Source organism: Hemitrygon akajei, chromosome 2 (genome assembly GCF_048418815.1).
Source record: "Hemitrygon akajei chromosome 2, sHemAka1.3, whole genome shotgun sequence".
Lineage (NCBI taxonomy): Eukaryota > Metazoa > Chordata > Chondrichthyes > Myliobatiformes > Dasyatidae > Hemitrygon > Hemitrygon akajei.
Window position 1 is genome coordinate 83603221 of NC_133125.1, and position 15956 is coordinate 83619176.

Below are 15956 nucleotides of genomic sequence, written 5' to 3' on the forward strand. Positions count from 1 at the left end.
TCACCTTGTTATAGAAGATACATGGTTAACCTGGAAAAGTGCAAAGAAGATTTGTGAGGAGGTTACCAAGACTAGAGGACCAGAGTTACAGGGAGATGTTGGCCGAGTTAGGAATTTATTCCTTGGAACATCAAAGAATGAGACGGTGACCTTTTAGAAGTAGTTAAGATCATGAGGCAAGATAAAGTTGGATGGTAATAGTCTTTTACCCATGATTGGAGAGTCCAGAACTAGGGGGAATAGGTTTAGAGTGAGAGTAAGAAGGACCCAAGGAACAACATTTTCTCAGAGATGAACTTTCAGAGGAAGTGTTTGAGACAGATACAAGAGTATCATTTAGAATCAAGTGATAGGTACAAGGAGGGAAGGGAATTGTAGGGATGTGGGTTGAATGCAGGGAATTGGAACTATCTGAGTGGGCACAGTAGCACAACATCTTATCACTCCATTGAAACATTACAAAATCCACTGGGTTGTGGAGCTGCTGGTGGACTGTGAGAGTGGGGTTTGGGAGGAGGATAAAGATGAATATAACAATGGAAAGGGTGCAGAAAGTTGTCTGGGACAGAGCAGTCCAATTATAAGGAGAAATGGGCGTGGCAATTGTCTGTTTTCTCTGAAATGGATGAGGTTGATAGAGGGCATGATTGAGGAACATAAAATTAAGAGAGGTAGAGATACAGTGGACTGCAGGTAACTTCTCCCAACCTCAGATGTAAATAAAACAAAATTGGAAAGTCAATGTTAAGCCTACATGCCCTGCATGCAAGACAGAAATTGAAAGGCTGAACATGGTGGCACTAATGTTCTGGGCAGTGTATATTTGATGCAGGTATTGTAATTAAGGCAGATGAGCTTAGAACATAAAAAAACATGGAAACACAATGTTGTAGCCATTGGTGAGAATTAGTTGTGGGAGGGGCAGGACTGGCAGCTGAGTGTTATAAAGTTCCTTTGTTTTAGACATGAGGGAGAGGTATTAAAGTGGGAAGGGTGGCATTACTCGTTCGGTAAAATATCATGGCTGTGCTGAGAGAAGACATACTGGAGGGCTCATCTACTGAGGCAATCTTGGTGAACTGAGGAAAAAGAAAAGGATGATCACATTCATGAGTGAGACTTCCAACAGTCAGCAGGATTTGGAGTAGCAAATTTGTGGAGAGGTGGCATTACTGAAGAAATATCTAGATGAGAACTAAATGCACCAATGCACAGAAGGCCAGGAGATGGCATTAAATAGATGAGTGCCCACAGGTTGGCATGCATGTGGTGGGCCAAATGGCCCGTTTCCATGTTGTATGACTCTAAATGAAAATGTATTCCCTCATCGGAAAGTCAGTAGCGTTTCAAGAAAAATATCCACAAGCACCCTCAAGGGGAATGAATATAAAACATTGACTTTGCCAGTGATACTCTCATCCTGAAACATGAATAACAAAATAAAAAGACTGAAGTCTTTCATCTCAATTAAATATATGTACGTGGAGAGCTAAATACAAATTATGATTTTAATGCAGCACGGGTAGAAGAAATAAGCTTGTATTTTAATTATATTATCTAGAGATACAGCATGGAACAGGTCATTCCAGCGTGCAATGAGCTGCACCACTCAGCAACCCACCTATTGAACACGAGCCTAATTTACAATGACCAGTTAGCCTCCTGGGAAGAAACAGGAGCACCCAGAGGAAATCCACATGGTCGGGGCGGCAAGGACGTACAAATCCTTATAGACAATGCCAGAATTGAACTCTGCAATCTGATGCTCTGTGCTACAACAATGTTGCGGTAACTGCTACGCTACAGGGCATCCTAGATAACCTTTTAGAGATTTTAACTGGATATTCAACTTCTCGCAATAGAACACCAGTATAAAATGGGTGGTCTGCAATTAATCTTATTCTGGACTAATGTTCCAGGTTGGTTTATTCCCATGTTCTTAAGAGTGGCACAGTAGTACAGCAGTTAACATAACACTACTACAGCAGCAGTGACCCAGCTTCAATTCTACTGCTGGATGTAAGGAGTCTGTATGCTCTCCCCGTGACTATAGGAAAAAACAGGTGCACCCGGATGGGTTTCAATCCCATGTGGGGTTCCTCTCACATTCCAAAGACGTATGGGTTAGTAGGTTAATTGGTCACATGGTGTAATTGGGCTGGAAACGCCTGTTATTGTGCTACATCTCTAAATAAAGATATGCAGAACTACTATTCCTGTTTTGAAATTTGGATACCTATGAATATGAAGTAAAAAAATAAGCTGGAAACACTCAGCAAAAGAGGTTAAAAGAAGCAGAGGGAAAAAGAATTAATGTTTCTGAATGATGACAATTCATTTCCATTGGGTACATACATGTCTTACTGTTGCATGCATCTAAACAAGGAGCAGTTGGCCATGGAATGTCTGCTACTTTGGTTAAGGAACTAGCTTAAAATAATCCACTTTGAAGTTGGGTTTGAAACTAGTGTTTATTTTGCACCCATGTCTTGTTTTGCAGAGTCTTTTTTACATTGTCTTGATCATTTATGTTTTGTGTATGTATCTGAAACTGCTGCAGGCAAGCTTTACATTAAATCTATTCTTCACCATACTTGTGTACATGACAATAAATATGGCTTGACTTGAAAAAACTCCAGTTAAAAGAACATTTAATAAGCATTATTTACTATAGTACAGCGCTTAATCAGTTAAAGGAACCCAAGTTGCCTTGCTTTTGCAAATGGAAGTATTATATTCTTGATAAAAGCTCTGAAGTTTTTTTCCCCATTCATTTGTTCGTGACTTCTTACAGAACTGGTTGTCCTAAAAATTTCTCCTGACCTTCCATTTTATCATTCATCCTTTTTGCACATTTGTGCAAATATTCATTCCAATAATTCCACAGAAGAAATACTCATAATTGACTCATTCCAGCTATTCAGTTAACATCTTAAACCCTTTGCTAAGCTTCTTTGGCATTAAGCTAAGTTCCTAATCTTAATCATTTCAATTTTCACTTTCTTTAACTGACAGGTCTTTATCTGGCCCTTCTTCTGATTTCTTTCTACTGTCTTTTCTTCCAATTCTTACTCCATATTTTCTGATCCTTCTTGTCTGATTTAATACACATTCAACAAAAGCTAATCCAAACCTCCTTTCCTAGCATCAACATCTCCAATGTTTATTTGCATACTTTCTTTCCTTTTTGTTAGAGCCCCACAGTCTCCCTACCTTTGCTGGCTTATTCTTCACAGACTGCTTATTGTCTCACCTCATTTAGAATCAAAGTGTCACATCAGCATAGAAAGAGGACATTGAGTTCACCAAGAACGTGACAGTTTTTTTGAAGACTAATCCAGTTTGTCTCAATCCCTCAATCTTTCCCAATACACAAGCATTTTAAAAGAATATCTATCAAAATTTATTTTGAACATCCTGTTGAATATGCATAGGGTGACATGGTAGTGTAATGGTTAGCGTAAAACTATTACAGCACCAGTGACCCAGGCTCAATTCCCACTGCTGCCTGCAAGGAATTTGTACATTCTCCCCATGACCACTTGGATTTCTTCCAGGTTCACTGCTCTCCTCCCTCCTCCCATATTCCAAAGTAGTAAAGGCTATTTGGTCACATCGGTGTAACTGGGCGGCAGGCTCATGAGGCTGAAAGAACTTGCTATCATGCTGCATTTCTAAATAAAATATAAAAAATAACCACTTTATCACATTACCACAGAAAGTGGCCATTCAGGTCAGGTGACAGCTTTTTGAATTCTAACCTGGTCTGCTTAATCTGCTACTCCTTCCTAATATGCATAGACTTTTTTTTCTTTCAAGTATTTATCCAATTCACTTTCAAAAGTCCAGTTGAATCTGCAACCACCATACCGTCAGGCTATGTGAGCTAAAATATGAATATTAAAAACATTGTCTTTGACCATCTGCATTTCTATGAAGTAGTCACAATAGCCATAAACTGGATGTTGACTATAATCTTAACCTAGCCTTCATTGCTGCAAGAAACCTTACATTCAGTGGCTACTTAATGACATAGAGAAGTGGAACCCAGTGTGGGCTTCTGCTGCTGCAGCCCAACAACTTCTAGGATTGACAAGTTTTGCAATCAGAGATGGGTTTTTTTCCCACACACCACTGTTACAGTGCCAGACTATTTCAGTTACTATTCCCTTCCTATCAGTTTGAATCATTCTGACATCACTCATTAAGAAGGCTCAGTGGATTTTTTCATGGGATTTTTTTTGTTGTTTTTCACAGCATTTTCTGTAAACTCCAGAGATTGCTGTGTGTGAAAATCTCAGGAGACCAGCAGTTTCTGAGACACTCAGACCACTTCATCTGGCACCAGCAATCATTCCACAGTCAAAGTCACCTAGGTCTGCAGCCCGGAGGTTGGGGACCACTGACCTAGATCACATATCTTCCTCATTCTGAAGTTTGGTCTGAACAACAACAGAACCTCTTCACTGTGACTGCATGTTTTTTATGCACCAAGTTGCTGCCACATGATATGTTGATTGGATATTTGCATTAACTAGCAGGAGTACAGGTGTATCTAATTAAGTGGTTAATACATTGTTCATCTCACACACCTTCATCTTCAGCTCAACATTTGGAAGCCAAGGTACCAGTCTTTTGGCTCTTTCACATATGGGAATAGGTAAATTAAATATTTTGGGTATTTTCTTCTCCTTCCCTGCTCCATGATTACTGTATTACTTCAGTTACTCCCCCTCCATTTCATCCACTCATTCTAGCCAAACAGTTGGCATAATGCTAAGCAACTTCATTGGATAGGGTTAATTTCTTACCGCTGTCTGTAAGAAGTTCGTACATTTTCTCCGTCACCATGTGGGTTTGCTCCCAAATACATTCCAAAGGTGCACAGGTAGTAGATTTGATGATGTGTGAATCATGGTGACATCCTTGGACGATGTGGATCATTGATGCAAACGACACAGTGTATTATATCTTCTGATGTTTCCATGTACATGTGACAAATAAAGCTAATCTTTGAAAACATGCCAAAGAAAGCATAAACATTGGAACTCCTCCACTGGTCAGTTCCCTTCCAAATCACACACCATTCAACCTTAGAAATACAGTATATCCCAGTTTCTTCCTAAATCCCAGAACTCACTTTACAACAATCCTTCAGTAATTAGAATATAGCAGTGTAAAGTAGAGTGCAGGCCCTTTGGCCCGCAATGTTGTGCCAACCTGTGAAAATCTACTCCATGATTAATCTGTTGACGTTTCGGGCCGAGACCCTTTGTGAGGACTAACCGAAAGGAAAGATAGTAAGAGATTTGGAAGTAGGAGGGGGAGGGGAAAATGCAAAATGATAGGAGAAGACCAGAGGGGGTGGTGTGAAGCTGAGAGCGGGAAAGGTGATTGGCAAAAGGGATACAGAGCTGGAGAAGGGAAAGGATCATGGGACGGGAGGCCTAGGGAGAAAGAAAGAGGGAGGGGAGCACCAGAGGGAGATGGAGAACAGGCAGAGTGATGGGCAGAAAGAGAGAGAAAAAAAAGGAGAGGGGAAAAAAATCTAAATATATCAGGGATGAGGTAAGAAGGGGAGGAGGGACATTAACGGAAGTTAGAGAAGTCAATGTTCATGCCAACTGGGGAGACCCAACACAGACTGGGAGACCATTTCACTGAACACCTATGCTCTGTCCGCCAGAGAAAACAGGATCTCCCAGTGGCCATACATTTTAATTCCACATCCCATTCCCATTCTGATAGGTCCATCCATGGCCTCCTCTACAGTCAAGGTGAAGCCACGCTCAGGCTGGAGGAACAATACCTCATATACCGGCTGGGTAGCCTCCAACCTGATGGCATGAACACTGACTTCTCTAACTTCCATTAATGCCCTTCCTCTCTTTCTTACCCCATCCCTGATATATTTAGTTTTTTTCCCCCTCCTTTTTTTTCTCTCTCTTTCTGTCCATCACACTGCCTGTTCTCCATCTCCCTCTGGTGATCCCCTCCCTCTTTCTTTCTCCCTAGGCCTCCCGTCCCATGATTCTTTCCCTTCTCCAGCTCTGTATCCTTTTTGCCAATCACCTTTCCGGCTCTCAGCTTCACCCCAACACCTCTGGTCTTCTCCTATCATTTCACATTTTCCCCTCCCCTTCCTACTTTCAAATCTCTTACTATCTTTCCTTTCGGTTAGTCCTGACGAAGGGTCTCGGCCCGAAACGTCGACAGTGCTTCCCCCTATAGATGCTGCTTGGCCTGCTGCGTTCCACCAGCATTTTGTGTGTGTGGCTTGAATTTCCAGCAACTGCAGATTTCCTCGTGCCATGATTAATCTATCCCTTCTTTCCTACACATCCCATTGCACTCTTGCCTCCATGTACCAATCTAAAAATCTCTTCTATTTCTTGTTTTATCAGCCTCTTCCACCACCTGCAGCATTGTGTTCTAGGCATTAATGGCTCTCTGGTAAATAAAAACACTATACCTTTGGCATATCCCCTAAACTTTCCTCCTCTCACCTTAAACAGATGCCCCTGCTACTGGCCATTGCCTGGGAACATTATACTGGGTATCCACTCTATTTATGCCTCTCATAACCTTATATACATCTATCAAGTCACCTCTCATCCTCCATCACTCCAAGGAGAAAAGCCTTAGCACAGAATCACAATTAGAGTCAGGTTTCGTATCACTGACATATGTTGTGAAATCTGTTGTTTTGTATCAGCAGTACAGTGGAATACATTAAACAAATCCATAAAATATAATAAGAAATATATATTTATATTAAAAAATAAGTCACACAAAAAGTGAGGAAGTGTTCATGGGTTGGCTCAGTGTCAATTCAAAAATCTTGTCGTCCAAGTCCATAGATCCCTCAAAGTTCCCACACAAGTAGACAGGTGGATAAAAAGATGCATGATTTGCTGGCCTTCATTAGTCAGGTGATTGGCTTCAAGGGCCACAAGGTAATGATGCAGCTCTATAAAACCGTGGTTAGACCACAGTTAGAGTATTGTGTTCAGTTCCAATTGCCTCATTGTATGAAGAGCATGGAAATTTGAAAGAAAATACAGAAGAGATTTACCAGGATGCTGACTGGACTAGAGAGCAGGTCTTACGAGGAAAGATTGAGTGAGAGTCATATTCCATCTTTATTGACAACTATCACCTAGCACATGCTCTCTTCTCATTGCTACTATCAAGGAGGATGTACAGAAGCCTAAAGACACACAGTCGGAGTTTTAGGAATAGCTTCTTACCCCCCTGCGAACAGATTTCTGAATGGGCAATGAATGCATGAACACTATCCCAGTAATTTTTCCCTCTGTTTTTGCACTACTTGGTTAATTTAATTTACATATGCACAGTGCCTATAAAAAGTATTCACCCCCCCCCCCCCAGGAAGTTTACATGTTTTATTGTTTTACAACATTGAATCACAGTGGATTTAATTTGGCTTTTTTGACATTGATCAACAGAAAAGTGTCTATGTGAAAACAGATTTCTACACAGTGATCTAAGTTAACTACAAATATAAAACATAAAATAATTGATTGCATAAGTATTCACTCCCTTTAATATGACTCACCAAATCATCACTAGTGCAGCCAATTAGTTTTAGAAGTCACATAATTAGTTAAATGGGGATCACCTGTGTGCAGTTATAGTGCTTCAATTGATTGTAGTAAAAATACAGTTATGTCTGAAAGGCCCAACTGCTGGTGAGTCAGTATCCTAGCAAAAATGACACCTTAAAGACGAAGGATACTCCAAACAACTCTGCAGAAAGATTATTAAAAAGCACAAGTCAGGAGATGGATACAAGAAAGTTTCCAAGTCACTGACTATTTCTTGGAGTACGGTTAAGTCAATCATCAAGAAATTGACAGAATATGGTACAGCTGTAAATCTGCCTAGAGCAGACCATCCTCAAAAACTTAGTGAGTATGCAAAGTGACTAGTGAGGGAGTCCACCAAGAGACCTATGACAACACTAGAGGAGTTACAAGCTTCAGTAGCAGAGATGGGAGAGACTGCACATACAACAATTTTTGCCCAGGTGCTTCACCAGTCGCAGCTTTGTGGGAGAGTGGCAAAGAGAAAGCCACTGTTAAAAACAACTCACATGAAATCTCAGCTAGAGTTTACCAGAAGACATGTGGGAGACTCTGAAGTCAGCTGGAAGAAGATTCTATGGTCTGATGAAACCAAAATTGAGCTTTTTGACCATCAGACTAAACACTATGCTTGGCATAAGCCATACACCAGACATCATCAAAAACATACTATCCCTACTGTGATCCATGGTGACGGCTACATGATACTGTGGGGATGCTTCACTATAGCAGGCCCTGGGAGGCTTGTGAAGATAGAGGGTAAAAACAATACAGCAGAGTAAAAGGAAAAGGAGGAAGGGGGATCTCATTGAAACCTTTCGAATGTTGAAAGGCCTAGACAGAGTAGATGTGGAAAGGATATTTTCCATGGTGGGAGAGAACAAGAGGGCACAGCCTCAGGATCCAGGGGCACCCTTTCAAAACAGATGCGGAGAAATTTCTTTAGCCAAAGGATGGTGAATTTGTGGAATTTATTGCCACATGCAGTTGTGGAAGCCAGGTCATGGGGTGTATTTAAGGCAGAGATTGATCGGTTCTTGATTGGACATGGCATCAAAGGTTATGGGGAGAAGGCTGCGATCTGGGGTTGAGGAGGAGCAAAAGAAAGGATCAGTCAAGATTGAATGGTGGAGCAGACTCGATGAGCCAGATGGCCTAATTCTGCTCCTATGTCTTATGGTCTTATGCCCTGGGGGCAGCACATGTGCGTCACCATGCCAACATAGCATGTCCACAAAGTTCAGCAACAACTGTATCCCATAGGTATGCCGGCATATTGCATGCTACTGTAAATTATTCAACGTGGAGATGGATTGCATAAAATTAGAGGGGTGATGAGGTGCATGTAATAGTCATTTATAACAATAGATAGTATTTTGAAGCTGCATTGGGAGTAATCTTGAAAGGAAAAATATTTTAAAAATTGGATGCAGTTCAGACAAGGATTAATGGACTAATACCCACAATGGCCAAGTTGTATTATGAGGAACAGTTGGACAGTTTGGACTTTTATCCTTGAAAGTTTAGATGAATGAGACGAGACTTGATTAAAAGATGGATTACTCAGAGGGACCCAAACAGGGTGGACATGGAGAAGATATTTGGAAGAACCTAGTATTATGAGTTTTTTTTTTAAAAAGTTACGGGTTGTCCATTTAATTTAGATGAGAGAATGTTTTTTTTTCTTGTCTGAGTATCAGAATCACATTAATATCACAGGCATACATCATGAAATTTGCTGTATTTCAGTAGCAGTACATTGCAATACATAGTAGAAATTATAAATTACAGAAAGAAGTGTGTTTGTGTGTGTATGTGGGTCCAGGATAGGACTGTATAGTCATCAAAGATTTCACCGTTAAAGGAGTGGATGTCGTCATCGGATTTTGATGGACAATCGAAGAGAGAAAGATGTGTGTGTGTGTATATATATATATAATGAAATAAGTAGTGTGAAAAGAGATGAAAAAGTACTGAGGCAGTGTTTGTGGATTCAATATCCATTCAGAAATCTGATGGCAGATGGGAAGAAGCTGTACCTGAAATGTTGAGTATATGTCCTTGGGCTCCGGTATCTCCTCCTAGGTGGTAGCAATGAGAAGTAGGAACCCTTGAAGGTACCATGTTTTTAAAATATTTTCAATGCAGAGGCTAATAGATTATTGGTAAATTAAATTATGAAGTTATTGGTAGATGTAATTATGGAATTGATGTGACAGATCTTAATGAATGGTAGAGAAATGTTGATGAACAGATTGACCTCCTTCTGTTCCTATCTCATGTGTTCATGTGTTTTGAAGTACGACCCCAGGGAAGGGAATAACTTGTCAATTAGTGACCACTTGGAATGTTTCCTACTCTCTCTTCTCCATCAGGCAGAAGATACAATAACATGAAAGTACATGCCACCAGGCTTCAGAGCAGCTTCTACCCCACTGTTAGATAGATAGATAGATAGATAGATAGATACTTTATTCATCCCCATGGGGAAATTCAACATTTTTTCCAATGTCCCATACACTTGTTGTAGCAAAACTAATTACATACAATACTTAACGCAGTAAACGCAGTGTCATAAGACATTGACTAGATCATTACAGTGAAGTGGACACTTATCTCACAATATACCTCTTTGTAATCTTGCACCATATTGTCTACTCGGATTGCACTTTCTCTGTAGTTGTTCCACTTTATTCCACATTCTGTTATAGCTTTACCTTGTTGAGCTGTAGGCAGCCGTTGATCCCAGGGGATATTGGGTTTGCACCTCTGGTGGACTGTGTCCTCTCTGGGGTGCAAGCCTGGGCGGGAAGATTTGAAAAACCAGCTGCTGCCCATGCAGCGGGTTCCTCCTCTCCATGTCCCTGATGTAGTCCAAGGGAAGGGCAATTGCCGATACAGCTTGGCACCAGTGTCATCACAGAAGTTGCCCGAGTGAAATTGTAAACAACATCAAACTGCCTTATGGATCCCAGCTCTGGATTTCTTCCTCAGGGTTTACTCCCGAAGCCTTTCCCATGGGTGAGTATGGCCCCAAGACAGCAGAGGTTTAAAATCAGTTTTCCCTCTCCTAGGCATGCTGCCATCCAAGGCTGATGAGCCCCACCTGTCCGAAGCAACTGGTTTTGAGGTGCCAGTGGTCTGCCTTTGCCCCTTCTCTTGTCAGTAGAAACAGTTCTGCTGGGCCTAGTAGCTAAGCCACACATGAAGGCCAAGAGTTGGACTTGGGTGTCAGAGGCTGTTAGAGTCGCACGCCATTTGGAGCACTCTATAGGTAGTGGGAGTTTATCCCCACTACCACCCTCGTCTATGTCAACATTAGGAACCTTTACCTTGTGTTACCTTGTTACGCCTCAGTGTAATGAAATGAACTGTATGGATGGTATGCAAGGCAACCTTTTCACCGTACCTCCATACACGAGATAATAATAAACCAATTCCTATTCCAATGTGTGCAGTAACAGACAGTTCTGGCAGAGTGGCTGTCTAGTCCCACAGGTAAAGCTTAAGTTAAGGATTGTGAGTGAGGGAGTTGGATAGCCTTCACTCCTTTTCCTCTTTTAACAACTACCTTCTCTTTAAAGTTACCATCACCTCCCTTGTCCTGTTGGGTTTTCTATAGCTTCATCGTGCACGCTAGTCTAGGTTAAATCTGCAAAATATGAAGAAAGGGGCAAATTTAAAAACTCTGGAGAAAAAGTAACAGGTGAGACAACACACACAAAATGCCAGAGTAACTCAAGAAGTCGCGCACCATCCACAGAGGGAAATAAACAGTCAACAATTCTGGCAGAGATCCTTTAACAGGACTGGAAAGGAGGGAGCAGACTCCATACAAAAAGGTGTGGGAGGAAGGGGAAGTACAATCTGGCAGGGAGGGGGACAATTTGAGTGGGTGGGTGAGGGGGAGGATGAAGTGAAAAGCTAGGAGGGAACAGGTGGAAGAGATAAAGAGCTGAAGAAGGAATCTGATGAAAAGGAGAGAAGTCCATAGAAGAAAGGGAAGGAGGAGGGGAAACAGAGGAAGGTGAGGGGCAGGTAAAGAGAAGGCAAGAAGTAAGAAGGTAAGCAGAATGGGAAATGGAAAAAGAAAGAGGAGGGAGGGGTTGAAAATACAGAAGTTAGAGAAATCGATGTTTATGCTATCAAGTTGGAGGTTACCCAGAGCATGAGGTGTTGCTCCTCCAGCCTCGGCTTGGCAGCATCATAACAGTAGACCATCGACTGACATGTCAGAATAGGAATGGGAAGTCAAATTGAAATGGGTAGACATCAGGAGATCCTGCCTTTTGTAGCAGACAGAGGGAAGGTGCTCAACAAAGCGGGCTCCCAATCTGCATCGGGTCTCATATCTGTGACACAATATTTGTGGTAAGAAAAACTGAGCTGACATTTCAAGATGATCTTTTATTTCATTTCTTTTAACATTGAAAATTTGTTTCCTCAGCATAATTTGTTTTCCTGTGCCTTGTCAGTTTCTGCAAACCTCTGATTTAAGTAGGCTGGAACGGTGTTTGAGAATTTTAGGGTTTTACATCATACCTGCCTACCAAACAGGGATTAAGAATCACCCATATGTCAGTCTGCCTCAGTAAATCAGAGAGCAACTTGTTATACATAAATCTGTGGCCTCGTGAAAGAATTGTGTTGATCCCATGTTAATCGGATATCTCATTTCTCCAGGTGTCAATCTGAATGATGGACTGTGGCATTCGATTAATTTGAATGCCAGAAGAAATCGTGTTAGCATCATATTGGACAATAACGCTACCTCAACCTTTCATTCAACCATACAGATGCAAATTTACTCCGGGAGCAGCTATTATTTCGGAGGTGGGTGTGTATCAAGATATTGCACCTTTCGTGTGTGGTCATTTTTAATTAATTTGTTTTTCCAACATGACCCATATTCCCTTCTGGCACAGGAAATATTTTAGAGTTGTAATCTCATAATTTATTTGAATTTTTGGCACTGAAAGCTGTCATAATTTATTTATTTTACTTTAATGGAGTACTATTGTTCAGTAATAATCATGAGGCACTTAACATCTAATCATTCCATTATTTCAGTAGTCTGCTGTGGTGTGTACAAGATAAATATTTAATGTTCTTATAAGTTTGATATATCTTCAACTGTAATCAGCAGAAGAGATGGTGGCATAAATCTCTAAACAACCTGTACTAATCTAGTGAATGAAGCACCCAATCAGCAACCTGGAGTCGTGTAATATCTTTAACAGTATTAAGTAAAATGGCATGACAATTCAGTACTTCTTAGTGTGTGGTATCACACAACATCTGTCAGGTTCAACTAAATGGCAGTGGCATGTTTCTGAAAGGTGGCTATTTAAATATAGTCTTTTGTTCAGAGTTCTGCTCTGGTTTATCTCTGGATGATTTATAATTAGATAGTGGCTTTTTTTACCTGAACTTCTCACTGTTAGCTAATTCCATTGGCAAATTTGTAAATACTTGCTCTGAGCCCAAATTAGCAACAATGCTAATTGTTGGACCACAAACATAAAAGTCTCCACAGAAGCTGGAAACCTTGAGCAACATACACAAAATGCTGGAGGAAAGCAGGAAGTTGGGTGGCATTGATGGAGGGGAATAAACAGTTGATGATGTGGGCTGAGACACTTCATTAGGACAGCAATGGGAGATGGCAGAAGACAGAATAAGAAAGTGGAGGGAGCAGAAGGAGTACAATCTGGCAGGTGATAGGTGAGACCAGGTGAAAGAAAAGGAGGATCAAAGTACCAGGTTTAGAGAAATAGATGTTCATATCACCCAGTCAGAATATGGGTGTTGCTCCTCCAACCTACGTTTGGCTTCGTAGTGGGAGACTACTTTGTCAAGTACCTTTACTCTGTCTGCCACAAAAGGCAGGATCTCCCAGTGGCTTCCCATTTCCATTCCGACATGTTGGTCGATGGCCTCCTGTACTACCATGATGAAACCAAATTCCAAATGGAGAAGTGGCTCCTCATAATTCAACTAGACAGCCTCCAACATGATGACAAGAACATTGATTTCTCTAACTTCTGATCATTTTTGCAGTAGTGGAGGCAATGGACAGGCATGTCAGAATGGGAATAGGAAGACACTGGGCCAGTCCTTTATTTTGTGGTGCTTCTGCTCATTGCCCTGTAGAAAGTGGAAATTCCCAGTCTGGCTTATGCCAGGGCAGTATCTTCCACCATTCCAGCTGGGCTACCAGTAGCATTGGTGGAGAGTCCAAAGGGGCAGTATTAACCTCTACTGATCCACAGCTCAGGCTGGCAATGCTACTGACTGAAGTGTTGTCATCCATTTAAATCAATGGGAGAAAATTAAAGCCATTTCCCAATGAAATAAAAATTAACATACATTTATTTAATTTTCTTAAATATTTGAGTGCATTGTTAGTACTTTGATTATTATTATTTAATTAATCATAGTCATAGAGTGGGATAACAGGCCCATCCATTAACTGGTTCGTGCTTAACAGGATTTCCATCTGTGCTCATGCAATTTGCCCATGTTTGGCCCATATCCTTCTAAACCTTTCCTATACATGTTCCTGTCCAAGTCCCTTTTAAATGTTGTCCAGATACTCACCTCAGCTACTCTCTTGACAGTTTATTGCATACACTGGTTTAAAAAGTTGCCCTGCATGTTCCCACAAATCTCTCCACTCTCATCTTCAACCTGTGCCTTCTTATTCTTGAATCCACAACAATGAAATAAATAGAGCACACGTTCATCTTATCTAGTGGTCACCAACCTTTTTAAGCCCAAGATCCCCTACCTTGACCTTAGTGAAATGCAAGATCTACTTACTAAATCGTTTAGAGAAAAAAACAGTTCAGATTGTACTTCCAATTTAAGGCCTTTTATTTGGGCTAATTATATTTGAATTACATAAAATGCTTTTGTCAAGCTTTCAAATTAATTCAACCAAAAAAACACTGTAACTAACATATCAAACAGGCCATAGCTGTCTTTCTTTAAGAATATTACAATACTTCATACCTTTAATTCTAAGTTTCATTGTTTAATTTTATTTCAACATGAAAAGTAAATGAATAAAAATTGACTATTGCACTCAGTGTGATGACTGGGGCTGAATACTTTCTGCTAGTTCCCTGAAATTTGGCTCATAATTACAGACAGCCAGTCTGAGACAGTCTGTGAGGTGTCTGCCAGTAAGACAGCTCCTGTACATAGATTTAATCATTTTCATCAGTGAAAATGCAGTTTCACACAGATAAGTTGACTCGAAGTCGGCACTGACTTTTAGTGCACACATGGTGAGATGAGGAAACTTCTCCCTGCTGACGAGCCCCCAAAAGTCACCATCCCTTCATCTTGCTTTAAGCTCAATGTCATTTTGCAAATCAATTATTTCCATTTCAATATCACTAGGCACAACAAATACTTGCTGGAATTTGGCTGCTATTTGTTCTATATTGATCAGCAGAAATGGGTTTGAAATAAATGCAGCAATATCTTTCATGACGTTTAACTCCCCAAAATGCTGATTGAATTCTATTGTCAGTTTGTCTAGGGAAGCACAGTACTGCTCAGGGTGAAAAGCATTTTTTTCCTTGATGGCCTGTAACATTTTCTCCAAGTTGGGACAGTGTGCCAGCTTCCCGTTCTTTAAATTTGAAATCCAAACACCGAGCTTGGCCTTAAACGCATTTACTGCGCTTAGCATGTGTGGCAGGTGTTGGTCTTTTCCCATGAGCTCGTTGTTAAGTGCATTTAATTTAGCCATTAGGTCTGTCAGAAACCCTAAATCCACTAGCCACGCATCATCTGACAGTTCCTCGTGCTCCTCGTTTCTTATCGACAGAAAAGTCTTTATCTCAGGCAGCAAGTCAACAAATCGCTGCAGCACTTTGCCGCGACTCAACCGCCGAACATCAGCACGAAGAACTATGTGTCCGTAAGCAGCATCGAGCTCATCCAATAACACCTTGAATAAGCGGTGCTCAAGCACTTTTGCTTGAATCAAGTTTATCAGTTTGACCACCAGTGTCATCACATGAGAAAAGTCCACGACCTTCCCAGCCAAGGCCTGCTGGTGAATCACACAGTGATAATCCAGGAAGTTGGGAAAATCAGGGTCATTATGGTACAGTGCTATAAAACCAATGAGCACACCGCACATTGCTGGGGCCCCATCAGTAACAGTTGCCACCAGTTTATGAATGGGGATGTCATATTCACGGTCATATTTTTAAAACTCATTGTAAATATCCTCACCTCTCATTCTCTCCTTTAAGTGCAAAAGAGTGAGGAAGTCCTCCTTTGTTGTAAAATCCTGGAAAGCCATTCTGACAAATACGACAAGCCGAGCTG

General features: G+C 41.0%; 1 protein-coding gene across 3 annotated transcripts in view; it reads left to right on the forward strand.

Moving 5' to 3' along the window:
* LOC140714304 (contactin-associated protein-like 5) overlaps nt 1-15956 on the forward strand; it is a 1942527-nt gene that overhangs the window by 786965 nt on the left and 1139606 nt on the right. For all 3 annotated transcript variants that reach the window (XM_073025413.1, XM_073025423.1, XM_073025434.1), the window contains one exon: nt 12291-12440. In XM_073025413.1, the coding sequence (XP_072881514.1) occupies nt 12291-12440 (150 nt within the window). The remainder of the gene's footprint in view (nt 1-12290; nt 12441-15956) is intronic.